Source organism: Garra rufa, chromosome 11, assembly GCF_049309525.1.
Source record: "Garra rufa chromosome 11, GarRuf1.0, whole genome shotgun sequence".
Lineage (NCBI taxonomy): Eukaryota > Metazoa > Chordata > Actinopteri > Cypriniformes > Cyprinidae > Garra > Garra rufa.
The window spans coordinates 40,350,234-40,376,042 of NC_133371.1; the positions used below are offsets into that span (position 1 = coordinate 40,350,234).

Genomic DNA, 25,809 nt, shown 5'->3' on the forward strand with positions numbered 1-25,809 from the left:
CATACAATTACATTCACATTACGGATAAACAATCGAATTTCTCTTCCTTGTGTTAATGTACAAAATCCTTGAATTGTGAAATGAGACTCTTGTATTGTTGATGTTTACTTTTCACAGGGTGAAGACTGCATTCTGTGTCTACTTACTCATCTGTTTAGTATAATTATACCGGTATCAGAAGCACGGTGCATATCATAGACGTTAGTCATCTCATCATGTTATTTGCATGTGTGTTGACAGTGATGTGTCCTGACATGTAAATGCTGTATATTGTAGGCTCATTACAGTTAGTTTCTTAAGTAGCATTTATAGCAATAGGCAAAAATACATTGTATGGGTCAAAATTATAATTTTTTCTTTTATGCCAGTGTTGCATGAAGATATTTTATTAGTAATATGCATTGCTAAGAACTTCATTTGTTATCTGAGGGTGCAAAAAAATATATATATATTGAGGAAAATCACCTTTAAAGTTGTCCATATGAAGTTGTTATCAATGCATATTACTGATCAAAAATTAAAAATTGATATATTTACAGTAGGAAATTTACAAAATGTTTTCATGGAGCATACAATGTGTTTTTGGCTATTTCTACAAATATACTCAAGATGCTTAAGACTGGTTTTGTGGTCCAGGGTCACATATATGAATATCTTATTGCTGTTGTTTTGTCTCTCTTCAGCACTGGTTGAAGCAGTAGTAGAAAAGCCCTCATGGCTGTCAACACCAGTCTCTCTCATATTAGTCACAGTCCTGCATTCTCCTCAGATCTGAACTCTGAGTTCATCTGCTCATGCCTAAGGGACGGTGCCGTATGCACATGCTCTGAATGCCAGCATGCGGCCTGGCATTGTAAAGCCTGAATGGGTGAAATCCCAGTTTTGAAATGATGCCATGGCTTGGATGGTGATCCTCACATCTGGAGATCATCTCTGAGCTTCCATCCGGACTAAAAGATCCAGTGTCAGAACCAGTCTGGTTCAGTACCTGCAGATACATCCATAAGCATTGCATTGCATTACATTTATGTTCTTACATGATCTTATTTTTGTTGGTTTTTGATCAAATGTAGTTGGATTGTAGATTATGTAGTTGGTTTCATTAAACTAATACAGTTAATTGTGTTCTTGTTGCAGTGGCAAAATTGATTCAGAACAACTAAGCTTATTGTTTTCAGAGACAATAATGTCGATTTAGGCAATAAAAAAGAGCACTTGAGAATTAAATGATGCCCACTTTGCCGTTTCAACTGCAGCTGCGATCACACCGATGTTTGCTAGTGCTGTAATTCTCCTGAAATGTTAAGCAATAGGTTCATTTTGCATTCTTGAGGCGTTTATTGATTTTGCAGTTTTGCGTCTTGTTGCTTATAAAAATGTGCGCTTTTCTCGAGGGCTGCTGTTGTATTACAGATTCCAGTCTGATGTATTTCATCATTTCATTGTGTTACATTCGACAATATTCATTTGCATAACCGGGAGTTGCTTCGTCGATGCAACAGAGCGGCTGTGAAGGTGTGTGTGTTTGTTTTAGGCTCAGAGCAGAAGATGGCCCATATATGTCACATCTGTTTCAGGCTGGCCAAGAGCTCTCCAGAAACAACTGTTTGACTCCATGTATCAATATATCATTTCATAAATATAACTAAAAATAAAAACTTTAACATATGGCCTCAATGAGTTACACTTAATTATGTTATTAATATAATTGTAGAGAAAGAGGAAACTGAAATTGGTACATGATGCAGAGTTGCATCACCCGCCACAAGTTCAATAGTTGTGTCCCAAATTATGTAAACACACACTACACACACTGTACTCTGCCGTGTGAATTTTAAGCCCAATCAACAGCATTTACAACAAATAATAATTCTGCTTCTTCTGTTAAAACAACTAAGTATGTACTGTATTTAGTATTTGTATATATTTGAGCTTTTAGGCATAATTTTGTCAAGGCAGCTTTACACAGAAAAGATTAGTAAGTGATTTATTTTCAGTCGCATTTTAGTTTGGGGATCAATTCTCACTGTTAACTAATGATTAGCTACAAATGTTGCCTTAATTTGCTTAATTTCCATGTATTAATAGTTAGGTAGTTGTTAAAGAATTAGTTCACTTCCAGAGTAAAAATGTCCTGATAATTTCACCCGCATGTCATCCAAGATGTTCATGTCTTTCTTTCTTTGAAAGAAAAAATTAAGGTTTTTGAGGAAAATATTCAAGGATTTTTCTCCATGTAGTGGACTTCAATGGAGATCAATGGGTTGAAGGTCCAAATTGCAGTTTCAGTTCAGCTTTAAAGGGGTCTACATTAGGGGTGTAAATATTAATCGATTCGTATCGATGCATCGATTATGCAGCCGCCGATTCAATGCATCGATTCGTCCACAAGAGTATCGATTAATGTGTTTATTTTGCCGCCTGTTTGTTCACTTGTCTATCTTTAGAATCCGTTCCGACCTTTCTTTTACTGTCTATGGCTCCGACGTAAGCGTACTACCTACTCCTAAGCTGCAGGTGGCGCTAACCTCATTATTGTCTTCTACTTCACACGCGTTACTTTCGTTTCACAGTCCATCTATGATGTTGTTCATGTTCACACACCTCACGTTGTTGTCTGACTTTCAAGAGCGATGATTTTGAACTGATTTTGTGGAGTAGTATTCTATTTGCAGTTCATCTACTGCAAAGGATGTGTGACCATTACGTCTTAATAAGATGCAAATTGTATTTTCAAAATGTAACCAATTTTGTATAAATGAATCTTTTTAAAACAGTGAATAGGCTAATTGGCCATAGTAGACCTGCACTATAAGCATTAGCCTTTTTTTTTTTTTTATTATTACAATTTATCTGATTGCACTTTGTAGATGCAGTAACTTATATTTGCTGTTCTATTTGCAGTGCATTGAGCACAACTGCTTTAGTGTAACATACACATTATGTGAATAGAATACTGTTTCTGTATTCTCAATAAAAGGCAAATTATTTACTATTTTTGTTGATTTATTTGAAACTTAATAGATATCATGTAAAAATATCTAGTATTGAATCGAATCGCATCGTATCACAGGGAATTCTGAAGAATCGAAAATAATCGAATCGTTGGCTTAAGAAATCGGTATCGTATCGAATCGTCTTGAAGGCTCCGATTTACACCCCTAGTCTACATGATCCCAGCCGAGGAATAAGGGTCTTATCTAGCAAACAATTAGTCATTTTCTAAGCATTTAATAAACATTTATATACTTTTTAACCGCAAATGCCATAGGTCATAAAGTGCTTAAAGTACTTGAATTAAAATGTGTGAAATTTAAGGCCTGCATGGAAAACCCTTGCATTATTTAGATAATGTAGCTATGAAATAAGTGTTTATTGTTTCAGTCTTTTCACGCAAAATTCAACAATTCAAAAAACATCATACTTGTTTAGCTTATTCAGAGAAACGGATGAACCGAATCAATTGAGTGAGTCATTTATGCTGGAACTAGAGACCTTGATGGACAAGTGCAAGTGTGAGTGCGGGATGCGGGAAAATAAAATGATTTGCGGGACTCCCGCAAAATTTAAATATCTAGACATAAAATATCTAAAAACAAAAAAATGTATTCATCTATTCCACAAAAGCAGCAAGAAGCACTGGTATAACATAAATATGATTAGCAAGCGCAAGAATAGGCAGTTTCGATTTACATAGCGTGAGCAATGTAGCCATCTGTTGATTTCTGGAATGCATCGGCCAATCAGAGGTGTCTAAGTTAGAATCCACTCACTGCTTAAAAGTTCTTGCACAGTGCTGAATATTGTGTGCTTATGAATTACAACACACAAAGTGTAGACATTGTGAAAGATTCATTGTGCATTATATTCATTGTGTTATAAGAGCTTTATGAGACCACGTATGAACTGAGATGTCAGCTTTAAAGGAGCTTTGTTTGCTTGCATTCTGCCATGGATGCACGCAGCAGCTCATTCTTGCTTTTCTGTTAAGAATAAGAGTGGTTTGTGAATGTTGATGCTATAGCCTAAATAACAAATATTTTATCTGGAGCATTTATGCTGAGATCTTGTGGAACTTACAAGATGTTACAGAACTGTTTCATGTAAATTCAATCGATGTACCGAATGTTTTTATTTTTATATATAGGTTACTTTTATGCGGGCGGGAGAGGGACAAAACATGAATGTTGCGAGTTTGCGAGCGGACATGGGATGAGATATATATTTCTGCAGGAGTGAATGGGCATGGGACAGAATCTTGCAGGAGCGGGACGGAAAAATCCCCCGCACAGGTCTCTAGCTGGAACCACTCTGATTGATTCAAAATTGTAATTTCGATCATTCATTTCAAGTGATTCACTAGCAAAAACCAGATCAAATTAAAAGAAACATTAATTTTCAAATTTCGAAAAGTTTCTCCTTTAAATAATTGTAATGCTTGTAATGATTCACTGTTCGCTGTCACAAAATGATTCACTGTTTCGAAGCATTTCAATCGGATTGCGGATCGTGAATCATTTGATTCAGATTCAGGGTTCGTGAATCATTTGATTTAGATCGGAACTTCAGAACTGGTTCATGAATCATTTTGTGAGTTTGTTTGTCATTTGTTTCAGATCAGGATTTCAGAACGATTTCGCAAATTTTTTTTCAGATTTTTTTTTCTTAAACAGTAGTAACGGTCATAAAAAAGAAAGTATACACAAATGCAAATCCCTTGAGAAAAATAACAGTGGTTTTACTATATTAAAAGTGTAGTATACTTTGTAGTAACACTTTGAATGAGCTTTATTTTTGCCATTTCTCTTTTTTTAGAATTTGAAATGGAAGACAGTGAAAGTGAGATCTCTGATTGAAGTCCTTGAAAAATCAAAAAGTAGTGCTTGAAAAGTCCTCGAAAGTCCTGGAATTTCATTTTAAAGTATTTGTTCAAATCCTGATTTATCTATTTATATATTTTTTTAGAATTTGAAAGATAAGACATTGTTTAATAAGCAACATCTCTGATTGTAGTCCTTGAAAATTAAAAAAAGTAGTGATTTAAAAATCCTTTGAGTCCTGGAATGTATCTGTACAAACCCTGCAAACATTACTCAGGCACTATAAATATTATACTAGAGTGCAGAATATTGAGAAATATTATTACAATTTAAAATAACTGTTTTCTATTTTACTCTATTTTAAAATGGAATTTATTCCTGTGATGCAAAGCTGAATTTTCAGCATCATTACTCCAGTCTTCAGTGTCACATGATTCTTCAGAAATCATTGTAATATGCTGATTTGCTGCTCAAGAAACACTTTATTATCAACGCGTAAAAACCATTGTGAAGACAGCAGTAACTTTTTTCAGCAATCTATGAATTGAAAGTTCAGAAGAACAGCATTTATTTAAAATAAAGATCTTTTGCAACATTATAAATGTCTTTACTGTCACTTTTGATCAATTCAATGCTTCCTTGTTTTTTTTTTTCCAAAAAAACATATCACTGGCTTCAAACTTTTAAATGACTGTGGATGTGAAAATAAGAAACAACCTTGGATTGACAGACTTGTAACTTTTATTATTCATAATATTGTTCAATCACGGTTAGGATATGAGCCATCCAGCTAACGTAATTGAGTCAGGTTTTAGCGCAAGCGAGGCAGTATTTGTACCCTAGCTGAAAATCTGTGGAAATATTATTCAGTATGTGAGGAGAAAAAAAAAGAAAGACAGAGAGAGAGAAACCGAGAGCTGTAATATTATATTATGATTTGTTCTTCTCATAGCAGAAAACTGTTTGGTTTTCCACCGTCCAATGAGATTACGCGCATCAAATAACCACTAGAGGTTTTACGCTCGACTCGCACACAAGCACACAACTAATCTCTCTCTATCTCTCTCTGCCTCTCTCGCTTTGCCAACAATTCTTTTGTATCCCATCTCCATAACAACAGCCTGAGTGGCCGAGAGCGAGAGAGGACAGAGAGAGTGAGTTTCTAATATTCACCGCATGGAAAGGCGGAGCTGCAGAGAGCATGTGTGAGTGTGTGTGTGTGTGTGTGAGAGAGACGGAGATGTTCAGATGGTAGTGTGCTGGGGTGGAATCAGGGCGGTGTGATGACTTGAAGCATATCAGAGTAGATGAAGACGCAGGAGATCAGCTAACGCCACACATGGTATGAAACCCACGCCTTTTACTTGATTTTGGCAGGGGACAGGTGTGAGGGAGCGTGTGTGTGTGTGTGTGTGTGTGTGTGTGTGTGTGTGTGTGTGTGTGTGTGCACGTGTGAGAGTGTGTGTGTGTGTGTGTGTGTGTGTGTGTGTGTGTGTGTGTGTGTGTGTGTGTGTTTGGCCAGTCTCGATCTTCTGAGGGTTTTATGTAACAGGCTGCAAGACCAGAGATGAGAAGATAGAGCTACACTAATGTCATATTATATGTTGCGCTCAATGGTGAATGCTGGACGTCTGAAAGGAAGAGGCAAAGTCTTTGTCTTTGCATTTTTTAGTTTAAGAAAAATAAGTTTCAGCTGACTTTAATATTTACATGTTTTATAATGGAAAATCATTTACATTACATTATGAATACAAAACCAATCATTTATGCTATAATATTTTTTGTTTGTTTAAATTAGCTTACTATTATCAGTAAATAAAGTCAATACATTTTATTTGTTACATTGTATTACTGTAGTAATCCAGTGTTTTTGTTGTTACTAATAACTGTTATTTACTATTATTATCAATACACAAAAAATGATAGTGAAACCTCAGAAATTGCTAGTAAATCTCAGAAATAATTATAAAGAAATTATTATTTTAGTTCTTTATTTCAATTATTTTTTTATTTTATTTTAGATGTGACTAAAAGTGAATTAACATACTTCGTCATTTATTTTATTTTATTTTATTTTATTTTTTATTTCAGTTGTGACCAAAAGTAAGTTAACATACTTCATCATTTAATTTTTTAAAATGTATTTTTATTTTATTTTATTTTAGTGATGACCAAAAGTGAATTACACACTTTGTCATTATTTAATTTAATTTAACTTATTTTATTTTATTTTATTTTTTATTTCAGTTGTGACCAAAAGTAAATTAACATAATTCATCATTTAATTTTTAAAATGTATTTTTATTTTATTTTATTTCAGTTGTGACCAAAAGTAAATTAACATACTTCGTCATTAAATTTTTTTAAATGAATTTTTATTTTATTTTAGTGGTGACCAAAAGTGAATTAACACACTTTCTCATTATTTAATTTAATTTAATTTAATTTATTTTATTTTATTTATTTTTTTCAGTTGTGACCAAAAGTAAATTAACATACTTTGTCATTTAATTTTTAAAAATGTATTTTTATTTTATTTTATTTTAGTGGTGACCAAAAGTGAATTAACACACTTTGTCATTATTTAATTTAATTTAATTTAACTTGTTTTATTTTATTCATTTTTTTCAGTTGTGACCAAAAGTAAATTAACATGCTTTGTCATTTAAGTTATTTTATTTGATTTCAGTTGTAACCAAAAGTGAATTAACATACTTTGCCATTTAAGTTTATTTTATTTTATTTCATTTTTATTTTATTTCAGGTGTGACCAAAAGTGAATCAACATACTTTAAATTAACATTTTAATTTAACATACTATTTATTAAAGCCACGTTGAAATCGTAACCGTTTTATAATGATACGTTTTTAAGCGTTACATTGCATAAATATTATAGAAGTAGAAATTTGTCTGATTTGTTTATCCTGTTTAGTCTATCTATTTCCACTATTATGAGCCATTCAGTCCTGATTTGTGGAACGGATGTGAACATTGTCGGCAGGTATTGTTGTATTGACAGAGTTATCAGCCAGTCACGTGAAAAAACTGCTTCCTGTCACGTGACTTTTTGTTTTTTGTATTTCGGCAGTAACTCGCAACCACATTTACGACAGTCCAGTAAACGTCAATGGAGTTCAGTGTTGTTTGCACCCCAACATATATACATGTGTGTGTATATATACACACATTTTTTCATTCTTACATGACAAATGAAGTGAAGAGCATTATGTTTTTAGGGTGAAACCAGCTGTATACCATTTGATTTTCTTTTCAAAGTAGTCTCCGTCTTGTGAAGATGTTGTTCAGTGCATTTTGAAATAATACGTTATATAATATTAAACGATGAATTGTGGATCAAGATTGCAGCATCAACAGATTTTCTAATGTATTTATTACGGCTTTCGTCTGTGTATCTCCGAAAAGCTGAAATTAAGTCCTTTCTGTGGCATACTGTGGAGCTTTATTCCATCTCTGTTTCTTCCGCTTGGGAAAACTTGCCTGTTTTTGCTTTTATCCTTCTTTTGCATTATTCAACTTGCCTCACATCTCTCTCCCTCTCTCTTTCTCTCGTTTTTCCCCCCCTCATTCCCTCAGGCTAACTTGAAGAAGTTTATGGAATATGTTCAGCAAAGGAACGTTGAGAAGGTATCAAAGTTTCTGGAGAAAGGGCTCGACCCAAACTACCACGACCCAGAGACCGGAGGTAAGCGACACCACCTTTTCCACAAAAAATTCACTAACACCTTCCAAATACCCAATTCTGTGTGTGTGAGCATCTGAGCGTACATGTTGACTTTGCTCAGTACTGTTAAATTGGTGCCATGACCCGATCTCTCAGCGTTTATCTCTTGGCTCTGGGTCAGTCAACAGCAGCTGAATTTGAACTGAAGCACTCATGCATACTGTACGGTAACAGTGGATATCCATTTGAACCGAATTTGTGTGGTTGTTCAGTTTGATGGTCGTTGTGGTCCTTTTTAACTGTTAAAAAGATTGGTTTCAATTAATTTTATAATTATGATTTGCTGTTTTAGAATTTTTTTTTACATCAACACTGCTTCCTTTACCATCATGGCAGGCATTTAAAATAAAACCAGTGAAAAGTTTTTGGACAGTAAGATTTTTAATGTTTTTAAAGAAGTCTCTTCTGCTCACCAAGCCTGCATTTTTTGGATCGAAGTACAGCAAAAAACTAAAAAAATCTGAAATATTTTTACTATTTAAAATAGCTGTTTTCTATTTGAATATATTTTAAAATGTAATTTCTACCTGTGATTTCAAAGCTGAGTTTTTAGTAGCATAACTCTTCAGTGTCATATGATCCTTCATATTCTGATTTGATGCTCAAAAACATTTAGAATTAAAAGTTAAACTAAAACAGCCGAGTAGAATTTTTTCTACTTTATTTGATGAAAAGAAAGTTCAGAAGAAAAGCATTTATTTGAAATAGAAATCTTTTGTAACATTATACATGTCTTTATCATCACTTTTGATCAATCGAAAGCATCCTTGCTAAATAAATGTATTGATTTGTATTAATTTCACAAAAAAGTATACTCACTCCAAGCTTTTGAATGGTATAGTGTAAAATGTTACAAAAGCTTTTTATTTTTATATGTATATAAGTTATTTATTTATTGTTTTTTTTAGATGTGACCAAAAGTGAATTAACATACTTTGTCAATTATTTTATTTTATTTTATTTTATTTTATTTTATTTTATTTTATTTCAGTTGTCCAAAATTAAATTAACATAAAACTAAAAACTAAATTATTTAAATTAAAATAAAAAAAAGATTTAAAATATGTACAGTGTACAAATTTACTTACTTTAATCAATATTCTTCCTGTAACAAAATAAAATAGAATAAAAACTTAAAAACTCTAATAAAAACAAAAATAAAAATTGAAAATAAAAATAACAACTGATTCAAAAATTTTACAGGGTACAGTATACACATTTACTTAATTTTCATTTTAGTTTTTATTTTATTTTATTTTATTTCAGTTGTCCAAAATTAAATTAACATAAAACTAAAAACTAAATTATTTAAATAAATAAAAAAAAGATTTAAAATATGTACAGTGTACAAATTTACTTACTTTAATCAATATTCTTCCTGTAACAAAACAAAATAAAATAAAAACTTAAAAACTCTAATAAAAACAAACATAAAAATTGAAAATAAAAATAACAACTGATTCAAAAATTTTACAGGGTACAGTATACACATTTACTTAATTTTCATTTTAGTTTTAATTTTATTTTATTTTATTTCAGTTGTCCAAAATTAAATTAACATACTTTGTATTTTTTTTTTTTATTTTATTATTATTTCAGTTGTGACCAAAAGTGAATTAACATACTTCACCATTTAAGTTATTTTATTTTATTTTAATTTTATATCAGATCCTGATCTTTGGAACTTTCTATTCATGAAAGAATCCTGAAAAATGTACTCCATTCTTTTAAATATTAATAATAATAATAATAATAATAATAATAATAATAAATGTTTCTTGAACAGCAAGTCAGCATTTAAGAATGATTTCTGAAGGATCAATAGAGGCATTAAATAAAAATAAAAATTACACTGACTTCAAGCTTTTAAATTTTAAATGCTGATCAGCAAATCAGCATATTAGAATGATTTCTGAAGCATCATGTGACACTGAAGACTGGAGTGATGGTGCTGAAAATTTAGCTTTGATCACAGAAATAACTTAATTTTTTTTTAATATATTCAAATAGAAAACCATTTATTTAAATAGTAAAAATATTTTACAATTTTACTGTTTTTGCTGTACTTTGGATTAAATAAATACAGGCTTGGTAAGCAGAAGAGACTTTTGACTGGTAGTGTAAATAAAAAATAGTTTCAGATTCCCAATTTAAATTCATTCAGGAATCATTTTCAGTCACTAACTTTGACAGAAATTTGAGCACCAAATGTCACCTGGCAATCTTTTTGGTCTCATTCAGTACTTAAACACTGAGAACTTAAATCTCATTTCAGATTTCAATTATAGTGAAAGAAAGAGACAGATTGTTCTGCTTGAATGACTATAGTGCAATCACGTCTGACCTCTCCAATGCATGCTGGGAAGATAAGATCACCTTCTATGCAAATTCCCTCATACATATTCAGATTTATTCATGCGTTTGTTTGGAACTGGTTAGAACTGACCTCTGGCCACGGTGACGGACAGGAATTGAAGAGTTTGTGTTTGTATACACACATGTAATTGTTACAGATAGAGCAGCCGCGACCTCCAGGTTGTGCAGCATCTCACAGTCGGTGTTAAGCTGTCTGGAGACAGAAGCTAAACAATCTGATCACAATCCATGTGTCCTTGACCTCTGAAAGAAAGAACGAGAAAGATGTAATCAAAACACGATACATTTAAAAAGACAGTTCACCCAAATATGTCTCATTGTTTCAAAGCTGTGACTTTATTTCTTTCGTGGAACAGAAAAGCGTCTCCTATTGTGTTCCAAGTTCAAAACCTGTTTTTGTTAAAGGAGTAGTTTAAAAATTTACAGATAACGTACTCACCTCCTTGTCATTCAAGATGTTAACGTTTTTTTATTCACTCGTAAAGAAATTGCGTTTTTTGAGGAAAACATTTCAGGATTTCTCTCCATATAATGGACTTCTATGGTGCCCCCGAGTTTGAACTTCCAAAATGCAATTTAAATGCAGCTTCAAAGGGTCTAAATGATCCCAGCCGAGGAAGAAGGGTCTTATCTAGTGAAACCATCGGTTATTTTCTGAAAACATGTGCAATTTAAATACTTTTTAACCTCAAACGCTCGTCTTGCCTAGCTCTGCGTGAACTCTGTGTATTCCAGTTCATGACAGTTAGGGTATGTCGAAAAACCTCCATCTCATTTTCTCCTCCAACTTCAAAATTGCCCTACTTCGCTGCAGAAGTACCGACCCAGTGTTTTGTGTAATGAAGATCAAACACCCTTTTCAAAAAAAAGGTAAAACAGTGATGCAGGACAGTTTTAAAGTTGGAGTTTTTCGACATAGCTTAACTGTCATGAACTGGAATACACAGAGTACACACAGAGCTTAAAAAGTATACAAATTGTACTTTTTTTGGAAAATAAGTGATCGTTTGCTAGGTAAGACCCTTCTTTCCTCGGCTGCGATCATTTAGAGCCCTTTAAAGCTGCGTTTTAGAAGTTCAAACTCACCATAGAAGTCCATTATATGGAGAGAAATCCTGAAATGTTTTCATCAAAAAATATAATTTCTTTACGACTGAAGAAAAAAAAGACATGAAGATCTTGGATGACAAGGGGGTGAGTACATTATCTGTACATTTTTGTTCTGAAAGTGAACTACTCCTTTAAAGCATTCCTATAAAACAGATCCGAAATGCACCAAAAATGTCAACAGTTGTTTCTTTGTGCGCAGAATGTCCATTGACGATGGCGTCGCAGTTGGAAGGTTGTGCAGAAGTCATAAAGGTTCTGAAGAATGGAGGAGCTCACCTGGATTTCAGGACCAGAGATGGCGTAACTGCTCTTCACAAAGCAGTCCGCACCAAGAACCACACGGCACTTATTGTGAGTAACGCACACATGCTCGTCCTTCCGACAATGGGAGGGAACATGGGGTTTTCATACATACTTGAAAGAGACATCAGAGGTGCGTGTGTCTGTCCAGACATGAGTCATAGAGTGGCACAAAGATGAAAAGCGTTCATTGACACCGGGCTGTATAAAAGCTTGCTGTGTTTTATAATGATCAGAGCAGATCTTTTGCTGGAGCGCAGGACTCGTACACAACCCATGTGTCATCTGGAGTTCAGCTGAAAGAGGCATATCAGTGTTGTTTTTATATTTCAATGTCAATGGCATATTGATCACAACACTAAGGATGGAGAGAGGCTACCAGGGTAGTTTGTTACTCAGTAACTGCAACCTTTCAAATAAATCATGTTTATATTTTGGTTTATATGGTGTTTTCGAAAAACCTCATTCAAACTCCTATTTTTTTTATCCCATTTTACAAGTTATAAATTCAGTGCAATTTATTATTAACAATATTTGTTGGCCAATTCAAGTAAAAAAACTATTTATACTAGCAGGCAAAAGTTTTTGGACAGTAGGATTTTTACATTTTATTTAAAGGTCTCTTCTGCTCACCGAGCCTGCATTTATTTGATCCAAAATACAGCAAAAGTAATATTGTGAAATATTTTCACTATTTGAAATAACTGCTTTCTATTTGAATATATGTTAAAATGTAATTTATTCATGTGATCAAAGCTACATTTTCAGCATCATTACTCCATTCTTCAGAAATCATTCTGCTGCTAAATTGTAAGTCGCTGCCAATTGTAAGTCGCTTTGGATAAAAGCGTCTGCTAAATTAATAAATGTAAATGTCTAAAAAAAACATTTTTTATTATTATTATTATTATTATTATTATTATCAATATTTAAAACAGTTAAGTAAATTGAAATTGTTAATGAGATTGTTTATCTAAAATAAAAAGCTTTTGTAACATTATACACTATACCCTATAACCTATTCAAAAACTTGTCAGTATGATTTATTTAACAAGGATTCTTTAAATTGATCAAAAGGTACGCCATTTAAAGACATTTAAAATGTTACAAAAGATTTCTATTTCAGATAAATGCTATTCTTCTGAATTTTCCATTTATCAAAGAAACCTAAAATAATTCTACTCGGCTGTTTTCAACATATTAATAATAATAATAATAAAAAAATGTTTTTTATAATGTTTTTTAACTGAAAAAAATCTGCTTTGAAGTCACAGGAATAAATTACATTATAAAATATATTTAAATAGAAAACAATTATTTTAAATAGTAAAAATATTTCAATTGTACTGTACTTTTGATTAAATAAATGCAGGCTTAGTGAGCAGAAGAGACTGATTTAAAAAGCAAAATCTTACTGTCCAAAAACTTTTGACTTATAGTGTGTGTGTGTGTGTGTGTGTGTGTGTGTGTGTGTGTGTGTGTGTGTGTGTATAAAAAAATATTAAAACATTTTCTGTTTAATTTAATCATTTTTGTTTTTCTGAGCAAAAAATAAATCTCATACATTTTTTCCCCTAATTTACAGAAGACACATATTAAATGTCATACAATGTTACAATCTTGCCAGGCATATTTAAAACAAAAATCAATTTATGACATATAAAAAGACTAATTGCTTCCCCCCCAAATACTAATTAGTTGTAATTTCTACATTTTTAAAATTTGCCACTATCCTAGGTTTTGTCCATTTGCCAGTATGAATGTTTTACTCATTTAAAACACAATAAAATGTAATATGCTTCCTCAATCTTTTATATATTTCAATATTTACAAGTCAGAATAAGCATGTTGTTTGAATTTTTACATAAGTATTGTGTTACATTGAATGACATTTTATTCTCCAGAAACTTATTTGAAATCTTAAAAATAGACACGTTACTTACATTTAATGTGCTTTCTATGGACATAAAATCACTTTTGTAAATTTCTTTTGATGTGTCTTAATGTCTTTGACCCATATACACATAAAATAACACTGCATGAATATATAATATATAGATACAGTACATTTATATAGATATATATATATAATGTGTGTATGTGTGTGTGTGTGTGTGTGTGTGTGAGAGATATATTCAGGAAAGTAAAACTTGTGACAAATAGCCCCAGTCTCCCATATCCCAACTGTTTAGGTCAATTTGTCAACCATCATTATTTTCCTCCAGGACTGTCTTTTCTCCATATTTATGTCTGACGCGCAGATGCTGTTTAGCTTAATGCCAAACTTCACCCTTTTCCACATTGCTCCTTTTATTCATTACATCCTTTGAATATGAACTATATAATATAAAATGAGTCTTGAATGACTTGTCACGGCTAATAAATCGGCTTGGCTGTGAGATAGCACACCCACAGTCCATTCACTGATCGCCTAATGTATATTGCATTACAGAACTGGTAGGAGCTAACAGAAAATCTGCAAGGATAAGCTGCAAAGTGCGCCAGACTTGATGCAGATAGTCTTACTCGACTGGTAAGGTTGTGGGTTCAATCCCCACAACGGGCGATCCTTGAACTTTAACCACCATGCCCTTAAGCAAAACACGTAAAGATATGCCATATGCAATTTTTTATGGAATAGCATGCAGAATGTCCTAATGCTTGACAGATAGTCTCGGTGACAGCCTGAGGCTCTGTAAAAAGCAAAAAAGAATCTGACTGGACTTTGAAACACTCTCTGCCTGTCAGTTTTGTGTGGTCACTTTCCTCAGCATCAGCAGGGTTTTGGACAAAAGAGGCAGGCTATTTGTTTGGCATAATTGAGAGATGTGAACATTGTGTGTGCAGACGCTGCTGGATCTGGGCGCCTCTCCGGATTACAAGGACAGTCGTGGCCTGACTCCTCTGTATCACAGCTCTATGGTGGGGGGTGACCCGTACTGCTGCGAGCTCCTGCTGCATGATCATGCTCAGGTGGGCTGCATGGACGAGAACGGCTGGCAGGAGATTCATCAGGTAACGCTCTTGTTTTTAACTTCTTCAAAGCTTCTTTCAAATCTTAAAGAGATAGTTCACCCAAAAATGAACTCGACCTTCGTTCATCTTCAGTATACAAATTAAGATATTTTGATGAAACCCGAGAGCTTTCGTACCCTGCATAGACAGCAGTGCAACTGAGGGTGTGTTCTCACTTGTCATGGTTCGATTAAAACAAACTCTAGTGTGATTGCTCTGTTAGTGCGGTTCATTTGAGTAAGTGTGAACGCTGCCATCTGAACCCTGGTGTGCACCAAACAAGCAGACCGAGACTGCTAAAAAGGTTTCGGTCTGCTTTCAAACGAACTCTGGTGCGGTTTAACTGAGATATGAATGCGACAAAGACCAAATACTTCAAAACAAACCAGAAACAGGAAGTAATGACAAAGATGTGACACTGTGCGACATGATTTCACGAAGGGAAAATGTGGAGCAACGAGGAGGTAATATGCCTTTTATGAGCTATTTGTGAGTTTGCAGGTGGTAAAAATCAAATCATATAGACGTTTTTCTTGAACACGGAAGTAAGTCAGACTCTTAACTGAAAGAATGCTTTGCATTTCCGGTCTCCATTGTTTCTAGTCAAATTAGCGTATATTCCGAGCTAATGATCTAATGTTAAACCGATTAAAATGTTTTCAAATAGCACATAGCTCCATAGCGCCATCACTTTGCAATGTTGCAAACACCATGAGTGTGTAGATGACATGAAGCTGCGGACGTTAGCTACATTAAAAACAGATGGACGCTATTTGAATGGTTCCTATTGAGACTGGAACAGAAAAGCATTCAATCTGACGTTAGAATTCGTAATGGCGGCGCTCATCGTTTACTCAGGAAAAAGGCCTATATACACAACAGTGAGCACCTTAGTCCAGCATACCGTATTAGGTGTAGTCGACTTAAAGCTGCACTGAATCCTTGTCAAAACGAACAATTCGACATCATTTTGTCTATATTTCTACTTGTGCGCTGAGAGGTGCTGTTTCAGTGTCTGCGCTCAGAAAACCAGACCGAATTCAGTTCTTTTTTTATGCCGTCAAATTTATCATGTCTGCTCTTCTCTTACTCCCAGATATTGACATTTTATCAGACGTGCAGCAAATATATGCCAGGTAATGTCCGGATAGATCAATAGGCTATGCTGCAGTTCAAATGTGCGCTTGTAACCTCCTAACCTTTTTGCCGCACATGTCACCTGTGAAACTCTTTTTGCAAAAACAGGCAGTTATTACTACTACAATGACTAAAGTTATTTACAATGTTTTTAATTTATCCTTTATTTTACTTACAAGAAAAAAACAAGTAGATTTATTGATTTTACAGATTTTTTTTTTTGTCCCTAAAAAACGTTTCAGAAAAGATTCTTGTCTTTTGCATGTTTTCGGCAAATGGAGCAGGCTATCATGTTAGGCCTATTTTGCACCCATGTTAATGGATTACAGCAGGGCTATTCAATTAGCTTCATTTGAGGGCCGGATTATAGAACTGAAAATTTGAAAGGGGCCAAAGGGATAAAACTAGATGTTTAAATTGAAATCTAAAATCGATAAAAGGTTAACCTTAGTGCTGTCTATCAATCGATTAAAAATAATAAAAATAATTAATCATGTTTTTCTGTAATTAATCATGAATATTTATATTGTCATAATTTCACACTGAACCTCCAAATTAATGTAGAAACAACATAAAGATAGTATATTTTAAAAATGTGCTTAATGGCATCTTTTTACTAAGTAGCCTATTATTAATGAAGTATTGATACCAATACTGCCACTGGTGTCTCTATTAAATGCATTTTCCCACAATTTTAACTATTAATTATAGCCATTCAACATTACAGTGTAATTAAAAGCCATTACTTTTAACATTTAATAGGTTCTGAAATGTGACCCTGGACCACAAAACCAGTCATAAGTGTAAATTTGTCGAAATTGAGATTCTTACGTCATCTGAAAGCTGAGTAAATAATCTTTCCATTGATATATTGTTTGTTAAAATAGGACAATGTTTGTCTGAGATACAACTATTTGAAAACCTGGAATCTGAGGGTGCAAAAAAAATCTAAATATTGAGAAAATCGCCTTAAAAGTTGTCCAAATAAAGTTCTTAGCAGTGTATATTACTAATCAAAAATCAAGTTTTTATATATTTATGGTAGAAAATTTACAAAATATCTTCATGGAACATGATCTTTACTTAATATGCTAATGATTTTTGGCATAAAAGAAAAATTGATCATTTTGACCCATACGATGTATTTTTGGCTATTGCTACAAATATACACCCGTGCTGCTTAAGACTGGTTTTGTGGTCCAGGGTCACAAATATATAACAACTTTTAATTTAAGTTTTTTAAAAACAATCTTCACATGAACTATAAATTGTATATGCATAAACTATACAGATTAATCTTTATTCAAGCTACAAAAGTTAATCAGTGACAAGAGGAGTCGAGTGATGATTTCTCTTTTTCTTTTGTTCTTTGATTTACACCAATGACAGACTTTAGCAGGTTAAAGCAGCGCGGTCTCTTTAAAACCTGATGCACGTGACGCGGATCTAACACATATCCGATGCTCTCCAAACTCTTTACAGTCATTTAAGACTTTTTAACTCATTTAAGACTACATTTGCAAGGTAACTCACCAAAACCGGCCATTTTGACATAATTGTGTGTGTTTCCAGCCAAAATATAAAAAAATTCTTAAATCAAGAAGGATTTTTTTAAGATTCTTTTTTGCTTACCATATTGGCAGATTATTTCGCTTGTGCTAAGCAAAAACTCACTTAATTTTGACTTGTTTTTTTCTGAAATTAACATATAGTTAATTCTTCTTGATTTAAGAATTTTTGGATATTTTGGCTGGAAACAAAAAATCTAAGTAAGAAAAGCATTTTTTGCTATACTTCACTGCACCATTTAGGCGGCTTAACTCCTGTTATGTGTCGCCACATTCTCAATTCTCAAACAAAAAAAGGAAACGTTAATCTTCCGAAATGAAGCAGCAGTGTCTTCTCAGGTAAAAGTTATTAGAAGCGTGTCTAGGGACAAGCTGGCCATTCCACTGCTCTGACCTTATCAGCCCATTTGTGTCCTATTATTTGATTTGCTCTTGTCACTTATGACAGAAGTACGTTGGCCTCTCTCGGCCACCGTACAGAACAGCTAATCACAATGATCTTGTCTTCGGAAAACATTATTTTATTCACTTATGTCAGAAACAGTGAATCTCTTTAAAAACTGGCTGTTGTTCTCACTACATTACATCGTTATATTGCGTAAAAGTTTTACTCGCCAACTGGCGATTGACACTGTTACATATACTCAACAACGCCGATTTTTACTCGCATTTGGCGCGTGTTCATTTTTAGGCCCTGGTCATGAGGGTGAGTAATTAATGACACAGTATTCATTTTCGAGTGAACTATCCCTTTAAATGCTGTCTGTGTCTTCTCGGGGGTCAAGGAGAGAGTAGAAAATGAAAACTAAATGACTGTTGTTTTTGGTGCAAGAAATGTTGACAAACATTAGAAGTGGACGTCAGGCTAAAAATGCTACAGCAAAATAGAATAAGCACAAACTCACACAGTCAGGTCACAATTGACTTCCAATGGGCTGACCCTGTGGACTACTGTGGGGTAATATAGTAGGAGATTGTCTTGCAGGGGCTGTTTCTCCATCTCTATCCATGTTCTGGAGGCTGACCAGACACACACACACTCACTTCTAAACTATTTCTCTCAGTTAGCAGCCCCTGGCGCATGACATTTGCATTCGTGACATCTGACCTTTTCAGAAGCTTGAAAAGGGTGAGAGAGAGAGAGTAAGATAATATCAGAGAGAGAGACGAAAAGTATCCATACTTGTGTTTCAACCTCCACACAGGATCTAAAAGTAATACTCGCCAAGTGTCAAATTTAGTTAAGTTAAAATTGTCTTTGGCAAGTCAATAAGACTGATTTGTTCACCAGTTAGCAAGTGACATATCGTATAGCTTTATTTATACCAACTTTGTTTATATAAAATATCAATATAGGTGTTAATATTAATGCTAATAATAATTATATATTAAATAATATTAATAATAATAATAATAATAATTTTAGTATGTAATTTAATATATATTTTACACATATTATTGTATAAACATGAATTAATATTAATATTACTGAAGTTAATATAATTACTCCTAATAAACAAACATATTATTATCATTATTTATTATTTTATGTTCTATATAATTTATATTAATATTGAAGTTAATGTTGATAATAATAATAACTATTTTTATTTTATGTACAACATAATTTATATTAATATTGGTGTTAATGTTGATGATAATAATAACAATTATTATTAGTATGATTATTTATGTATATTATATAATTAATATTAATTATATGGTACATAATTAACAATAATAACTAACATTATTTTATGTACTTTATCATTTATATTCATATTGATTATAATGTTGACGATAATAATAACTATTATTATTATTATTATTTTATTTACTATATAATTTATATTAATGTTGGTGTTAATGCTGACGATAGTAATAATAATTATTTTATATTTTTATGTACTATATATAATTAACATTAATATCGTTGTTAATGTTAATGATAATTATTACTATTTTTTTATTTTATGTACTATATAATTAATTTTAATATTCGTGTTGATGTTGACAGTAGTAATAACTATTATTATGTTATGTACTTTATAATTTATATTAATATTGGTTATAATGTTGACGATAATAATAACTATTGTTATTATTATTATAATTATTTACTATACAATTTATATAAATGTTGATGTTAATATTGACGATAGTAATAACTGATATTTTTTATGCACTATATAATTAACATTAATATTGTTGTTAATGTTGATGATAACTATTATTATTATTATTATTTTACGTACTTTATGATTTATATTTATATAGGTGTTATTGTTGACGATAATAATAACTATTACTATTATTATTATTATTATTATTATTTTGTGTACTATATAATTTATTTTAATATCGGTGTTAATGCGGATGATAATAATAACTGTTATTATTATTTTATGTACTATATAGTTTATAATAATAATGTTATTAATGTAGGCTATAATATTAATTATTATTATTAGGTAGTTAATTAGACTTTTAAATAATCCTTAAATTAGTCAATTATCAAGTAATCATTAATAATAACTATTATTATTTTATGTACTATATGATTTATATTTAGGTGTTAATGTTGACGATAATAATAACTATTATTGTTTGATGTACTAAATAATTAACATTAATATTGTTGTTAATGCTGAAGAAAATAACTATTATTATTATTTTATGTACAATATAATTTATATTAATAATGTTATTAATGTTGGCTATAATAATTATTATTATTAGGTAGTTAATTAGACTTTTAAATAATCCTTAAATTTGTGATTTATCAAGTAATCATTGATAATAACTATTATTTTACGTACTATATAATTTATTGTAATATTGGTGTTAATGTTGACAATAATAATAACTATTATTTTTTTGTACTATATAATTTATTTTAATATTGGTGTTATTGTTTACAATAATAACTATTATTATTATTTTATGTACTAAATAATTAACATTAATATTGGTGTTATTGTTGACAATAATAATAACTATGATTATTATTTTATGTATTAGATAATTAACATTAATATTGTTGTTAATGTTGATGATAATAATAACTATTATTATTATTATTTTATGTACTATATAATTTATAATAATATTGTTGTTAATGTTGACGATAATAATTACTATTATTAGTATTAGGTTGTTTATTAGACTTTTAAATAATCCTCAAATTAGCCAATTATCAATTAATCATTAACAGCAGCCCTATTTAAAAATTTAAATTTAACTGCATTTAAAATTCAACTGCCAGCAGATGAGCATCCGCTTCCTCCCTTGTCTCATGTCTTCTCTGGCTTTTCTTTTTCTTTCCTGTATTATTTTACAACAAACATGTTGTTTTGCTGCTTTGCAAAGCGGCGGTATTTCCTTCAGGATATGCAAATCTCCTCGGTTTCTTTTTGCCGCGCTTTGAGAGGAAAGATGAGAGCTCGCGGTCTCTTTTCAGTTTATGAAAAACAGTCATTTTGCAGCCGCAGCTGAAAGCGTCACGTCTGGAAACGGACAAATAGATAGATGGAGGCATAGATGCCCTAAGGTTGGACAGAGCTGCTGGGTCAGATAGTACTGTGTGTGTATATACACAGCTGTACTGATGCTGCCATTGTGAGTTTACAGTGTTTAACCCGAGGCTCATTCCCAAAATTAGATCAAGCGCAAAAAATGTGACGGACATGCTATTAAACTACGTTATACCTGCACCTCACAAACACGCGCTGCCCTCAGGAGTCTTGCCCTTAGTGTGGCAGAAAGGAGAGCAGTAGTTGACAGGGCTGATTTGTGTGTGTTTTTGAGAAGGTGGGCACTTTTCCTATCGTAATATTTATTTTTCCACCACTCTTCCTTCCTTCTAATGTTCTCATCCATCTGTCTGACCTACACTTGTCATTTCTAAAGAGAACCTATGGCAACCCGAGCAAATGCCAAGTGTGTGTGTCTCAAAGAGGCTGCTTTTCACTGTAATTTTTCTAGTTGAGAAAGTCATCCTGGCACATCTGTCAGTGTGTGTGTGTTTTTTTATAGTACATCACTGAATGAATGGCTAAATGTGAATTTGAACACATTCATTCCTGTCTCTCTCCGGCTCTTATTATGCATTGACAATTTTAGCAAGCCTACTATTCAAACACACTGTGGAACTATTGAACTAAAGCTAACATTAGCTCTGTTCAAAACCTACGTAGACAGAATTTTAAGTGTGCTGCCTTAGGTAACTTTTAACCAATTAGGTAACGTTTAACCAACTTTTAAATCAGCAAAAAAAGCAATAGAAGGTAATTCCAGAATGCATTGGGACAAGCTCAATGAAAAGATAATTAGGGTATATTTAATGTCTATATAATTAAAATAAGACAATTATATATATATATATATATATATATATATATATATATATATATATATATAAATCATATAATTTCTCACAAATATTTTGGGCAAATGTTTTAGTTTGCCTGAAATTGCCTTGTCGCTTTATTTATTTTATTTATTTATTTATTTTTCTGTGTCATTTTTTTCATTGAGAGTACTGGGTTCAACATAGGGCAACATTATCTATAAAAAATTTATTTGTAAAATCTAGATATTTCAGTTTTTTTTAAAAATTGAGTTTACGATCATCATTATTATTATTATTATTATTATTATTATTATTATTATTAATAATAATATTTTTATTTTATTTTACTAACAGTAATAATAGCATAAGACCATCACCATTATCAACAACAAAGTACTTTTAAAAAATATATTTTTTAATACTTTTTCTTTTTAAGGAATTTTTAAATTGAGTTTATTATTATTATTATTATTATTATTATTATTATTATTATTATTATTATTATTATTAATGTTGTTGATGTTGATGTTATTAAATTTATTTTATTATTGTTATTATTAACAGCAATATCATAATATTATCACAAATAATAATTATCTTACTAACAGTAATAATATCATAAGACATCATCAATAGAGTTGTTTATTGTTATTTATTATAATTCTTACTGTTATTATTAACAGTAATATCATAATATTATTAAAAAATATTGTGATATTACTTTTTAACAGTAATAAGATAAGAGGTAATTAATATTACCTAATTATTATTATTATATTACCTAATTAATATAAAATTATTATTGTTATTAATATTATTTGTATTATTATTAATAATAATAATTAACAGTACTATAATATTATCACTAATAATATGTTTTAGTATTATTTTACTAACAGTAAAAATATCATCATCAATAACAATTATTAAATGCTAAAGAATAATAAGAGTTTTTAAATTTAATTTATTATTATTATTATTATTAATAATAATAATAATAACAGTAATATCATAATATTATAACAAATAATAATAATATATTTTTTAAATTATTTTACTAACAGTGATAATATCATAAGACCATCATCATCAACAACAATTAAATGCTTAGGAATAATTAGAGTTTTTAAATGTAGTTTATTATTATTATTGTTATTAATAAAACATTAAACATTTTTTTATTATTTTACTAACAGTGATAATATCATAAAACCATCAACAACAACAATTAAATGCTTAGGAAAAGTAAACGTTTTTAAATTATTATTGTTGTTATTATTAGCTTTATTATTATAATTATTAATAATAATAACAGTACTATATTATTATCACTAATAATATGTTTTAGTATTATTTTGCTTACAGTAAAAATATCATAAAAGCAGAGTTTTTCAATTGAGTTTATTATAATCATTATTATTATTAACACAATATCACTGCCCAGTGATAAATCCAGCTACATATTTCTTGTGTCTGATCTTGGTTAGCAGCAATGGATTAACCATAAGGGCGTCTGGTCACCACATCCAGAGGGTCACCATCCAGAGCCGTATAAATGTTTTCAAACCGCAGGAGACGCCAAAGACCTCTCCCCGACTGCACGGCCGAAGATGAGCAAACGTAACAGTGAATGTTAATTGGCCCCTGTGCTAGAGAACGACTGGTACTCTGTGGATCTCACAGCTGGGGGCCCCTGGGAGTCCCACACATGCCCCGCCACTAATCCTGCCCCGCTCGCTCTGTCTCTCTTTTTTCCGCTCTTTCTCAGGCAGACAGCTTTTAAGCATTTTTTCTACATCCCACACTCCATTAGTATGCAGAGAGGACGCATTTTGAATTATGCTGGAAAGAAAAGTGACATTGATAACACCAAACAAAGGCAAACAGTTCTGCTCTTCCTCATTTCATAAAGCGAGAACATCAGGATGTGAGAGCGAGGTGTGTGCGCGCGAAAGAGAGAGGCAGCACCTATTGTTTTACTCATTAACATGGTTTTACTTCTGTGCAGACTGCAAATTGACACAAAACGGAAACAGCCACACCGAAGCAAACTTTATGTGTGTGTGTGTGTTTGTGTTTCATCAGGCTTGTCGTCACGGACATGTGCAGCATCTGGAACACCTGCTGTTCTACGGAGCGGACATGAGCGCTCAGAACGCTTCTGGAAACACTGCCCTGCACGTGTGTGCTCTCTATAACCAGGTAACACATGCTCATTCACTCCTGTGTGCATTCGCTTAGCAACTAGATGACACAAGGACACACTCTGTCATACCGCCTGAAATATCCGCACTCTTTTCAACCAGGTAAAACGATCATTTGTCAACGGCATTTGTATGCATATTGCATACAGTATGTGGCATTAGCAATTTGTATGATGTGTAATATGTTGTAAGTATCAGAGTTAATGAGCGAGTACAAAGCAGCAAGGTCACGGGTTGTTCATGCAGTCACACAGAAACACAACGAGTGATCTCATCCTCAGGTGTGTGTGTGCGTGTGTTTGTGTGTTTGTGTGTGTGGCGGGCTCATGCATTTTAATTCTGCTCTTATTAAGTATTAATGGACGCTCCCACAACACACACCCACACAAACACAAAGACAGTCCTTTAGGACTCGACTGAAAACACATGGAGTCACAGAACTCACATGTGCTGTCTCTGTGTCTCTCACTATTGCGATTGAATCATCTGTGAACTTGCATTTACAGTACATCTCAATTGTCTGCTCTAATATAGAAACTGGCTGATATATTGGTTACACCAAAAGGCTGAACTCTAGCGATTTTATGAGGATTTATTGAGGATATACAATGCTATAAATATACACAGTTTTACTATATACAGTTGAGGTCAAAAGTATTGAATCTGCAAAATGTTAATTATTTTACCAAACTAAGAGGGATCATACAAAATGCATGTTATTTTTTATTTAGTACTGACCTGAATAAGATATTTCACATGTAGATGTTTACATATAGTCCACAAGAGAAAATAATAGTTGAATTCATAAGAAGTTTACATACACTTGTGTTGTTACCTGAATGATCCACAGCTGTGTTTTTTTTTTGTTTAGTGATAGTTGTTCATAAGTCCCTTGTTTGTCCTGGATAGCTAAACTGCTCGCTGTTCTTCAGAAAAATTCTTTAGGTCCCACAAATTCTTTGGTTTTCCAGCATTTTTGTGTATTTGAACCTTTTCCAACAATGACTGTATGATTTTGAGATCCGTTTTTTCACACTAAGAACAACTGAGAGACTCATATGCAACTATTACAGAAGGTTCAAACGCTCACTGATGCTTCAGCAGGAAAAACCATGCATTAAGAGCTGGGGGTCAAAACTTTTGAATAGAATGAAGATGTGTTGATGATGACGTTTTTCGTATTTT

General features: G+C 32.1%; 1 protein-coding gene across 1 annotated transcript in view; it reads left to right on the forward strand.

Moving 5' to 3' along the window:
* The window catches only part of shank3a (SH3 and multiple ankyrin repeat domains 3a), a 287,571-nt gene that overhangs the window by 102,205 nt on the left and 159,557 nt on the right, over positions 1 to 25,809 (forward strand). Inside the window, exons 4-7 of the mRNA XM_073851121.1 lie at positions 8,416 to 8,524; positions 12,249 to 12,400; positions 15,197 to 15,364; positions 24,506 to 24,622. Of these exons, the coding sequence (XP_073707222.1) occupies positions 8,416 to 8,524; positions 12,249 to 12,400; positions 15,197 to 15,364; positions 24,506 to 24,622 (546 nt within the window). The remainder of the gene's footprint in view (positions 1 to 8,415; positions 8,525 to 12,248; positions 12,401 to 15,196; positions 15,365 to 24,505; positions 24,623 to 25,809) is intronic.